Raw genomic sequence first — 12,321 nt, forward strand, 5'->3', positions numbered from 1 at the left:
TACCTTCAGCCTGTGTATGTCTTTTCCTATCATATGAGTCTCCTGAAGGCAGCATATTGTTGGATTTGTTTTTTTGATCCAGGTTACTAGCCTATGTCTCTTGATTGGTGAGTTTAGGCCATTAACATTTAAGGTTACAATTGAGATATGATTTGTACTTCCAGTCATGCTTCTTTATTTATTTATTTTAGTTTGGCTAGTTTTACTTTTTGGTTACTTTCCTCCCCCTTTACTGAGATATCTCCTGCTGTTAGTTTGGGGCACTGTTTTTCAATTCCTCTTCTTGTAGTGTTTTGCTCAAAATGCTTTGTAGTGCTGGTTTTCTTGCTGCGAATTCTTTTAGCTTTTGTTTATCGTGAAAGATTTTAATTTCATTGTCAAATTTGATGCTCAATTTTGCTGGATACAGTATTCTTGGTTGGAATCCATTATTTTTCAGCGTTTGAAATACATTGTTCCAGGATCTTCTCGCTTTCAAAATCTGCGATGAGAAATCGGTCGTTAACCTAATTGGTTTACCCCTGAATGTAATCTGCCTCTTTTCTCTCGTAGCTTTTAATATTCTCTCCTTGTTCTGTACGTTGGCTATCTTCATAATTATATGTCTTGGAGTTGGTCTATTATGGTTTTGAATGTTTGGGGTCCTGTAGGCTTCCAGGATTTGGCAATCCATTCCATCTTTCGTCTCTGGGAAGTTTTCTAGAATTATTTCATTTAATATGCTGTCCATTCCTTTGGTTTGAATCTCTGTGCCTTCTTCTATCCCTATGACTCTCAAATTTGGTTTTTTTATGACATCCCATATCTCTTGAATAGATTGCTCGTGGGATTTAAGCATCTTTTCTGTGTTGACTATATTCTTTTCAAGTTGATAAACCTTGTCTTCATTATCTGATGTTCTGACTTCTACTTGATCAAGTCTATTTGTAATATTCTTGTTTGAGTTTTTAATTTGGTTTATAGTTTCCTGCAATTCTAGGATTATTGTTTGATTTTTTTTTTAAGATCTCTATCTTCTGGTAGAGCTCGTTCTTTGCCATTTGAATTTGTTTGTTTAATTCATTTTCAAAATATACTTTTATTTCTTGGACTTGCTGTCTCATGTCTTCTCTAATATTCCTTTCCATTCGAGTTAGGTATGCCTTGAGTTCTTTCCCTATCCCTGTTTCTGATGTTTCTATGTCCTCCTGTAGAATTGAGTTGTCTTGCATTGTTTGTAATCCTTTTTTCCCTTGTTTTCTCATGTTCTGGTGTGTCCACATTACTTTTCAGCTCTATTTGATTGTCGTGTTTCTGCTCTCTTCTATAGATTTGTTTTGTTTCTGTATTACTCTGATGTCTCTCCTTTGTGTTGTTAAACTATGCCTGCTAACGTGGATTCCGCTGGGAAGGAATTCCGACGTCCGAGCTCCAGTGACGACACTACTCTGCTATGACGGGCCTCCGTCTCCTTGCCGGGGTGTCCTAATGGGGGGGTGTGACTGGACTCTCTCTGTTTGGTTTCAGCTCCCGGTCGCGGCAGGCGGGCAGTCTCCAGCCGCCCAGTATCACAGGCCGCGGGCAGGTGATCAGTCGCCAGTGGGCGGGCGTTCTCCTACCGCCCAGTTACGCGGGCAGTGGGTGAACTGTCGCCGGCGGGCCTGCAATTTACAGCCGCCCAGTCGCGAGGGCCTTGCCTCTAGTCCCCTGGTTTCTCCTGCTAGTCTTGGTTTCTCCTGCTAGACCAGATTTCCCCTGAGTGATGGTTCTCGGCAGTTCAAACTGTACTGTGGGCCTGCCGTTTGTTGGGTGTGGAGGGTGGCTATTGGGAACCCCGGCACTCTATTGTTTTGTTTCCCTTGTGGGGGATAGAACTGTACTGCTTCCTTCCCCGTCTGAAATCCCGTACTCAGCCTGGGGGTCAGTGTGGGCTTGGCTGGCGGGATTCCACTGTGTCACAGCCACTTATCTCCCTGCTTGCTAGTTAATCCCTTCTCTGCAGCGCCACGCCTTCTGTAGCTTTATTTTTTCTCTTAAATTTTTAAATATATATTTTTAGTTGTACATGGACACTATTTATTTATTTATTTATTTGTTTGTTTGTTTATTTATTTATTTATTTATTTATATGTGGTGCTGAGGATTGAACCCAGGACCTCACACATCTGAGGCAAGTGCTCTACCACTGAGCCACAACCCCAGACCCCTTTTTATATTTTAACTAGGGACAGGGTCTCGCTGAGTCGCTTAGGGCCTTGGTAAGTTGCTGAGGCTTGTTTTGAACTCATGATACTCCTGCCTCAGCCTCCAAAGCCATTGGGATTCCTGGCGTATGCCACTGCACCCAGTTTATTTTCTTTCTGGATGGTACAGTATGCAGCAGAAAAGTTTTTAATTTTTATTAAATCCTGTTCATTTTTTCTTTTCCTGTTTGTTATTTTGTTATGATCTGTTAGAAGAAGTCATAAATTAACTTGAGAGTTGCTCCTGTATTTTCTTCTAAGCATTCACAGTTTTATTTTATACATTTAGGTTGACAACTCACTTTGTGTTCATTTTTGTATGTGGTGTAATGAAGGGTCTAACTTTGCTCTTTTGCACAAATATATCCAGGTGTTAAAATTGTTTCAAAATTGTTGAAGAGATTATTTTTTCCTCATTGAATTGTTCTGCACCGGTCGGGGATGCCCAAAGAAAGTCAGGCGGGAGCTGAGTCAGGACACCGAGAAAGAGCGCCGCGCCAACCGCACCTGCCATGGGTCCGGAGCTGGGAGCCTATGGTTTTTCATTATTCGGTACCCAGGCTACAATGACTCTTCAGTCAGGTTAGAAAGCAGGGAGGGAGAAAGAGAGGAATCCTTCCTCTCTTGCTTTTGTCACGATGCCAACTGCCTGCACAGTCTAATGGAACTGTCTACACTGATGCGTGTTCTGTCCCACATGGTCATCACTGTAAAAGGTGGACGCTGAGCTCCTGAAATGTGCATAACACAATGAGAAACTGAATTTTTAAAGTGTATTTAATTTGATTGAAATGTAAATAGCTACATATGGTCAGTAGCTACTGTGTTGGACAACACAAGCCTAAAAGTTCTTTTTTTCTTATTCATTTACAGCCTCTAGAATCATTCTTTCTCTAGAAAAAATAAATAAATAGAGGATTCCTTTTATTTTAATGTAGAATTTTGCACTAAAATTTGCATTCTAGGAGAAACAGAACATTAATACAGTGTAGACAATGGAAAGACTGGTATCAAGTCCTAAGACCTGGTCCTTGATAGGAAAGACAAATGACAAGTCGCTCATCTGTGTTATGCTGAGAAATTAATTTTGAGCTACAGACTTGAGATAAAAAAAATAGTACTTGTACATTATCTGTTGAAACATCTGTTATTGAAACACACTTATCTAACATTGCAAAATGGGACCAAAGAGACAAAAATTGTGTTCCATAAATTTCTACTCTCTGGCTAAAGTTTGTGGGTCATGATTATAACCAAACATAAGTCAAGAAAAGCTTTTCAACTATTTTTGTGGAAATGGCATTTTGAGAGCTTGTAGGGAGTCTTCCTGCTCCTTTTCCTTTCTGTGCCTTTGAATGAGACCACAACTGACGCCTTTCCCGTGTTTTCCTACTGAGAAAGAGGGCAACAGAGTGGGAAAAGAGCAGGACTATATGATTCTGGCTCAGGCTGTGCCGAATGAGGAGGCCACACAGGTGCAGCCACCAAAGCCCCGCAGACTGCTGCTTTTCTCCCTTAATCCCCACAAAAACCTACAATTTCAGGTTTCCAGGAAGCACTTAAGTTACATGAAATCCATTAGCTGTTATAACTGTACTCTCCCGTCAAGATCTTATCCTACTGGAATTGTATAAGAAATATAAACAGGTCGGTGGTGGAAGTGCTGGATAAATACAAAAGAATAAAGGTATGATGTGGAACAGTTAATGTTTATAGGCTGCTTATAAAAAGTTAATTCGCCCATCTTTTCAATGGTGATGACAACACCTGTTTTCCTCGCCACATGGGGATGGAGGTGAATGAGAACAGACACTGTAAAGCTCAAGACAAGCATGCGTGGAAGTGTTTGGTCTGACTTTCTCAGTTCTGATTGCCTTTCAGCCCTGATGATTTCCTTGCCAAGAGAAAGGCTCTCCATTGGAGTACTACGGAGTGTGCACACCCTTTCCCATCTGACTCAGCTTCCATCAGGCCTTCTTACCAGAGCCTGGCAAGCCTGTCCTGGGCAAGCTACTTCCCAGTAGACAAGGCCCATCTATACCATGAATGAGACTGTGCTAATGTCATGTTCTGGAATTAGTTGCTCAGCCAGGCTCCCATTATGTCCTCTGTAGTGGATAGGCTAAATATGTAGGCATTAATTCTCTAAAGTGCTATCAAAATCATTTAATCATTTTTTCTATAAAGGTAGGAACTATAGCCAAAATATTTCCCATAATAACCCCACAGTGCTCATGTAAAACTTCTGGTCAGAAGTAAATATTCACAGATATTAAGAGTGCATTTTCAAAATTCATGAGCATTTTATAAACACTCACTACATAACCCAGCCTTTTGTCACCTTCAAACTTCTCAGTGTAATGAACTGTTTGTCATTCATATCTTTCTTATTGAGTACTGTGTCTTATGACTTGAAATCAGTCCTTCTGTGATAATGCTCAGCCTCAGCTACAACTGTTGCCTTCACGTTGAGTGATTGCTCAGGTAGAAAATGTTATCCCTTCTCCAAATGTTTTGGCTTGTGGTCACTTAGGTTTTGGAATAATTCACTATCAATCCTTAAAAATTTTGATTCTATGCACATGAAAGAAGTCAAAATAGAAGCAAAAATGAATTTTTTTTTCTTTTAAGAAACTGTGTGATTGTGATTGTGTGTGTGTGTGTGTGTGTGTGTGTTGAATACTACCTGCTCTAGAAGTTCAGTAGAATCTTAAATAAACTCTTAATGATTCAGGTTTATACAATGCATTTGTGCTGAAATATGTACTTGTGTTCCTATGTCAGCCATTAATTTGGGAACTGTTACAAGGCCTTAACAACCTTTTTTTATATTCCCAATAAACAAGAACCCAACTCAGCAGATAGCTTTTCTGCCCGGTATTGTTTTATTAGTATAATGGCTTTATGGCAATGATTCATTCAGTGGTTTATTGGCAACAAGGCTAGTAACTGTAGTTAAATATCTTTCATGATGTGGTAATTTGCAAAACCGAGCATCTTTGATTTTGTATAGTGATATAAAAGCCACTGACTGGCTCAGTCACTCTCCATTTAGTAGCCGTCAACTTTGTCTGGCTTCAAGTAGTTTTCCAGGGGGTAGAGGGGAGTCAGGATTTCCATTTTCACCCATAGGTGCTAAGAAAAGCCTGGTTACCCCTCAGTGGATTTTTATTTCCATGTGTGTGCTTGCAGCTGTGACTCAGAGCTTGGAAAATAGGGAGGCACTTTGTGATGGTACTTATTAGCAAGTTTCCTTCAGCTACTATAATTAATTCAATGCTTCCTTCCCTTTAAAGCTGACCAGATAACCTGTAGCCCACCAGTTTGCTTTCTCGATAAAAGCTTTTCATTTTTCTTTTAACTTTCCATGCTCCCTCAAATCAGCTTTGCTTTTTTCCTCCTTTCAATGCTGTGTACCTGAACCTAAGACTATTACACGGTCTGAAAGCTTTGAACATCACGGCTGTGATCAGTCAGTAAAGCAGTCCAATTTCCACTTTGTTCAAATAGTACTTTCCTGTCTTGTCTGGGAAAAGTGTCTGCCAATTCATTTTTCTCTTCTTATCAGCAAAACACATATATACTGTGCTTGTGTTGCTTAATATACAACACAGAGAAAATCCCTGAACAATCAGAAGACAAGTTAGAAAACCTGCTCAGGTTTTTGCTCTCATCCCAAAGCTCTCACTTTTGTTTGTCGTCAAATGAGAAAGCAAATTGACAGAGCACTGATTTTACAGATGTTAGTCACTGCAAAGTGTTAGGCCTCAATGATGGTCTTCTCTTAAACAAAGAATATTTATCACATGCTCAGTTTCTTAGGAACCATTTCCCTCCCCTGCATCTCCCAGCTCCCAAGCCTGATTTACATGCAGATAGTCTTGGACAATAGTGACTCATTTATAGTGAAGAAATACTTGACAAAGCCATAGAGGTGCAACCTCCCAAGCCTCTCCAAAACACTCCTACCAAATATGGTGCTGTAGGGTTTTTATATCTATCATAAGCAGGACTGTTTGATACCCCAAAAGATAACACATTCTTTACTCATTGCTTTATTATTTCTAATGTATTTTTTCTTATCATTCTACTAATTTTTTTTTCATTGAGAAGCAATATCATTTTCCCCCATGGAAGGAAAAAGCAAATGTCACTGTGACTCTGCACTTAGTAATTTAAATTTTATATCAAAGTCACAAAAGGATTAAAACTGGTCCAAAATGTGGACCACTTTGTTTTGTGCCCTGTCCTGTCCCCTTGTTTTGTCTCCTGTTTGTTTGCAGTTGGAATAGATGGGACACATAGAAAAGGGCAAAACAGAGAGAATATGAAGCTTTCCCTAGTCTTCTGCATTGGTTGCAGCACCGTCAGGTTCACCCAGATGCATTTCTTGAAGCAGCTACTATGTGCCCAACATGCTGTTGAGATGTGCAGACTAAATACAAGACTAAGGACATGGCTTAGGCCACAGCAAGCCAGACCAGTTCTACCACCTATTAGCTCCATGTAACTCAATCTCTCTCCTAATCTATAAACTAAATTAGAAAAGTTTCTATCTTCTAGTTTTGTAGAAAGAGCCAAATAATTTAATATTCTCAGAGCCTCCTATAATGGTGCCTGCCATCTAGTCTGTGCTCAATATTAGTGATTATTTTTACTATTCTAGCCCCTAAAGCTATTATAATCAAATCAAGAGAGATAACATATAATAAATCATGTGGAATTGTATGATACATATTTCAACTGCAGTAGAATAATAGGAGAAAATGATTAAAAATAGAATTAGTTGGAAAACTGGCACTTGAACTAGCTTTACCAATAACAACCACTGTTGAGTGTCTGTACTTCCTTCATGAACTCTGTCACATGGTCTTTTGTTCTCCCAGTTTATACTTACCATTCTTTTCAATCAAAATCTAGCTTAAATGAAAAAAAAATGCAGTGATTTATTCTCTGACTCCCTAGAACTCCTGTGGAATAACACAGCTAAATGCTCAATGGAAGGACTATGCAGCCTGAATATAGAGTGCTAAGGACTCTGGGCCTAGTAGATGGCTCTAGTTTGTTTAAGACTTTAAATATTGAATATGAGATAAGAAAATGGCTGGGAATATAATTCATAAAAGAATTGTTATGACAGTTATAAAGACATTAAACTGTGATTTTCCTGCATCTAGCCTTCATCTCTAACAGAAGTATACTAAGCACAGCAAGGCAGGTTCCCATTGTGCTTCATGTGTACGGCCAGACATACCTTTGAAACACAAGAGGAAGTTATAGACACATTACAGAAACATTGGGTCAGAGCGCATGAGGAGCCTGAGGACCTGATCCCTGGTCCAGGGGCCTGGAAGACCCTGCACATGGTGTTTCTCAATTAGGACCTCAACTGTCTAATATATAAACTAGGCATAATGATACCTTCTTCACTAGGTAACACTTAAGATTTGCCAGATGGCAAAAATATAATGTCTATGCGAGTTCTTTGAAAATTGTAAAATGCTGCTCAATTGTTTGGTGGTGCCATGATCAAGTTTAGAGTCTAACAGGAAAATAGAACAAAATAGATGTAAAAGACCAATAGGAACCTAAGAACATAGAGAAAATAAGCAGCTGAACGGCCTGAAAAAGCAAGTAACATTCCAAAATGTCTGTTCATCTGTTCATGTTTGACTAATTGAAGATCACGACAGAGAAGAAGAGTTAGTTTCTAAACTACCAATTTAAGAAGTTATGTTTAAACTTACTAATTTAAAAATCGAGGATATACTTATTAATTGAAGAAATGCTGCTTTGATACACATGTATTATCATACAAAAATTATAGTGGAACCTGATATGTTTCAAATTGTAAAAAGTATTTTGTCTTCACAAATATGTTAGACCGCTAATGACCTCTCAGGCCAGACTGTTTACTACAATCCAGCATTGAGTCACACTGGCTATTATGTTCACAACTTTGTTAATTGCCCTTCTGTGTTGATATTATACTCAGTATTGTGTTTATTGATTACCTGTGCTTTGGTCAGAAGAACAATATATTTGGGGCAGCACTTAGCATGAATCAGGCCCTTAGAAAGCTGTCATTAAACACCTACTAAGACACCTGGGGTCATCTTGGTAGCACAAGTAGATAATACAGGAGCATTACTCTGAGATCAGTGGAATCTTGTACTTAAATGATTACAAAAATTCTTACATGTATACATTCTAATAGTAAGCCCATCGTTTTCGTTGGATTCTCAAAATAATTAAGGAACAATTTTTAAAGGAATGAATAAATGGTATCTGGATCAATTAAACTCCAAGAGCTTTCTAACAGGAAATATGCTTCTTTTCTTAGGTACTGAAGTTTGAACCTGGCAATATCAAGAGGAGGGGCCTGGCTAAGAACATGGCTCTTGTTGACATCCAATTGGATCACCATGAACGGTGTGATTGTACCTGCAGCTCAAGACCACCTCGATAAAAGAATGTGCATAAACTTATATTGAGCATTAAAGAACCTTTAGTTTAAGAAGGATATGGTAAGGGACCCTTTCCCCACCCCCAGCAACCGAATTTGCTACTAGCCTGAAATACAATGATACAGTCATTGCTGAGACGACCTAGCTTTGTTAGTTCTGTGGCAAGTAGAAAGGTGCATCATCAATTTCTATATCCAAGAATGTAAGACTGCATTTTATAGTAGTATGTGAGGATATATATGTATACACACAAATATATACATATGTCCAGGATATGTGTAAATAGATACATGTTTTATTCAGTAGGTATAACCAGGTACACCAGAGCTTATGTATGGCTGAATGATTTAGACCCTTAATATTTTTCCAAAATAAGGGTAAGGAATATGTCAAATATATAACACACATATGTAGGAAATTCAGAAGATGAACTTTTTATTTTGTTGAATTTTGAATCGCAAACCATTTTGGATCTTGAGCCCTTAAAGAAAGCATCTTGTATATTAAACACCAACATATAGGCTTTTCTTAGATATCTGCCTTAATTATAAAAAAGGAAAAATATGGTTTGTGGGAAAAAGACAATTACCTAACCTTTTTTTCCATGAGATGCACTACACATGCTTGGTAATGTGGACTATAGTTGCCTTTCTCCAAAACCATGCCATAATAATGTGGGAAATTTAGAAATTAAGTCACTAAGTTCTCTTTTTATGCATTTTCTGAGACATTCTAATTCATTTAATACCCATCTCAAAAAAATATTGCTCAGAGTGTTTATTATTATGATCCTTCAAGAGACAACTTATAAGTTTTAGCAGAATTTTGAATTTTTTTTTCTGCAAAAATTCCTCCAAAATAACAAATCCTTTAATAAATGGCATGGAGATTATGTATGAACCTTTCAAATGGTGTTCATTGAAAAATTTGGGCAGATGAAAGTCAAAAACCTAAGCATTGAAATATTGACATAACTGGAAATTAGGTGGAATATTTGGTAGGATTCATATTTAATAATGGATTCAAACTATCCAAACTGTGCCAATAATTTTATGTATTTTGCTTTTGTGTTCCTGTCTCTTCAATATATACACATGGATTTACAATGGCATTTTATATTTGGAAAGCCATCATGGATTATTTATAACCTTAAAACTTTTGTATATTAATAAAGCAAGCAAATTTTATTGATGTAAATCCCTAATTATATCCTCACTTAACATTCTGAATTTCTATTTCTGATCCAAGTGAAATAAAATCTGGAGTCTTCTGTTCTTTCCAAATCTAGGGAGCCCCCTGTAAATTATGGGAGTATAAGTTTTGCCCTACCATCCCACTTGAAAACTGTTTTGCATTTGTTAATGATATTTGGAGTAAAATTTTCTCTCTGACTCCTTTGTGTCTATTTTAAAGAGACTGACTTCAGGAGTAGGAAATGATTCATCATTCTCAAAGCAAGACACTTAAGAGGGAACACTGAGATCAACATAGCTCAAGGGTTGCTCACAGAGGACCACATTTTTCTTCCAGTCTTGAGAGTTAAAGGAGAGCTGATTTCTTTTATGAGTCCAGGGTCCTACTGACCACAACCAGTTAGTGTGAGGGAGACGTGCCCCCACTGTTGAGGTCCTGGTGTCAGATGAATGGCCTACATATATTGGGACTTTTATGTACAGTGCTCTCAGACCCAAGTTGTCAGCTGTCCTCAAATAGCTTATTTCTTCTTGACTCTTTGAAATAAGACCTATGCTTATTGATGATGTACTTTCTAAAACTCCCCTAAAAGTGTTCAGTGTTTTTACTCAGGGAATAAGTGGTGAAATAAAGCACTCTGTTGTTCAGTTCTCCTAAAATCCCAGAGCACAGTCAGAAATAGCCCAGGCAGACAGTAATAATTAGGAGCCACTTCCCTTTCAGGACCACTTGCATATTTTCCTGGGAAAACATCAGCTTCCTGTTCCAAAATCAAAATGTGTGTTAACATCACTCACTTTAGCTTGTACAGCTCACATTATAGCTGTAAATATGAAAAATCCTCCATGTTCTAACCCAATTTTCAATAAACCTCCCAGGCTGCAATAACCAGGATGGTTTTCAGTTAAAGCCCTCTCTGTACTTTTTATTTATTAGCTGAGATGTAAGCAGACATATTCACTCACTCATCCTTTTCTTTCCTGCATGTTTATTAAAACTTCTCCCTTGGTTATCTGTTACCTATCGCACTTCCAACGTGTAGCCAATAAATCTGTTCCATTGCCATCAAAGGAATAAAAAGTTCACTGTACAAATTACATTTCAAAACACACCCTAATAAATCCACATTGCTGCATGGCTCACTCACCTGGAATAATGCCTTTCATTCAATATGTTCTTATAAAGCAGAACACTTTCGTAAGTAGAATGTTTTATGTTTTTTGTCATATCGGTAACATGCAGCTTTTTCCTCTCACAGCATTTTCTATAGCAAATGTAATATGCCTCTTATCTTCATGAAAAATAAATATTGCTTTTGAACAAAACCACTCCATTATTTAGTACTCAATTGCAGTTTTAAAAGGTATACAATATTACAAACATACTTTCACAAATGGATCCAGCTGTTGGGAATGACAAAATTGGGTGATATCTGAGGGCAATTTATAAGAGTTAAAAGAATGAACCTGCTCCCAGACGACAAGCTTCCACTCTGTCCCCATCCTGCCACCACATAGTGAGATGGGACTTGGGCTTCATGGTCTTGTTATTGCTGTCCTTGGCGTCTTGTTTGTCTTTTCTCCCACAGGCCTTCTGATGGATGACACTGTCTTTTGACATTGCCTGATTCCCATGCTCTTCCTTGGGGTCTGAAATCCACAACCTCACAGCCTGTTTCCCTTTTGCTCACAGCCCCCACCCTTCCCCATCCAGGTCAGCTAGTGGGTCAGTGGGTCAATGATAGGCTTCAGGGAGACTAGTTAGCACTGTACCCCTTCAGCATTTAGTTTATGGTTTATGAAGGAGCACAGAACATAAAGAGAGTCTTCTGGCTGCAAATATCTTTTGTTTTTGCTTGTAACTTAGTCTGTATTATCTTATTGGAGACAGTGTAACATCTGCACCATGTTAGGTGAAATTCTGCCACTTTAAGGGTTTATGATTGTTTGGGGAATGTATGTAGGGAGATATATACCTTTTTTTTTGTTTGGTACTAGGGATTGAACTCTGAGGTACTCAACCACTGAGTCACGACATCCTCAGTCCTATTCTATATTTTATTTAGAGATAGGGTCTCACTGAGTTGCTTAGCTTTTGCTGAGGTTGACTTTGAAACTAGTGATCCTCCTGCCTCAGCCTCCTGAGCTGCTGGGATTACAGGTGTGTGCCACCATGCCTGGCTGGGATATGTTTATTCTGAGGCAAGAATCAGTTGACCAACTTCAGAAATACCAGCTAATATTTAAGTCACAGTGTGGAGGAAAGATGGCGAGGGATCAAATAATTCTGTGCATTATAGTTAATTCAGATAACTTGTTTTTTCATGTAAAAGTCATAACTGTATATCAAAACAATATTTTAGTGCAAATATATTAAGAATTTTATTAAATTTCCTAAAACGTGCATGTGTCCAGTTTTACTCTTAAGAATAATTCAAC

The 12,321-nt window shown here is 38.2% G+C and overlaps 1 protein-coding gene across 3 annotated transcripts in view; it reads left to right on the forward strand.

Moving 5' to 3' along the window:
• The window catches only part of PDGFD (platelet derived growth factor D), a 229,116-nt gene extending 217,023 nt beyond the window's left edge, over positions 1 to 12,093 (forward strand). The window contains exon 7 of one of the 3 annotated variants that reach the window (XM_081282693.1): positions 8,566 to 12,090. In XM_081282693.1, coding sequence (XP_081138819.1) covers positions 8,566 to 8,691 — 126 coding nt within the window. In that variant the 3' untranslated portion in view covers positions 8,692 to 12,090. Of the gene's footprint in view, positions 1 to 8,565 lie in introns of all 3 variants that reach the window. The other 2 variants (XM_081282694.1, XM_081282692.1) reach the window with 2 other exon arrangements.
• The last annotated feature ends 228 nt before the right edge of the window (positions 12,094 to 12,321 follow it).

Source organism: Spermophilus citellus (genome assembly GCF_964194105.1).
Source record: "Spermophilus citellus genome assembly, chromosome: 2".
Classification (NCBI taxonomy): Eukaryota; Metazoa; Chordata; class Mammalia; order Rodentia; family Sciuridae; genus Spermophilus; species Spermophilus citellus.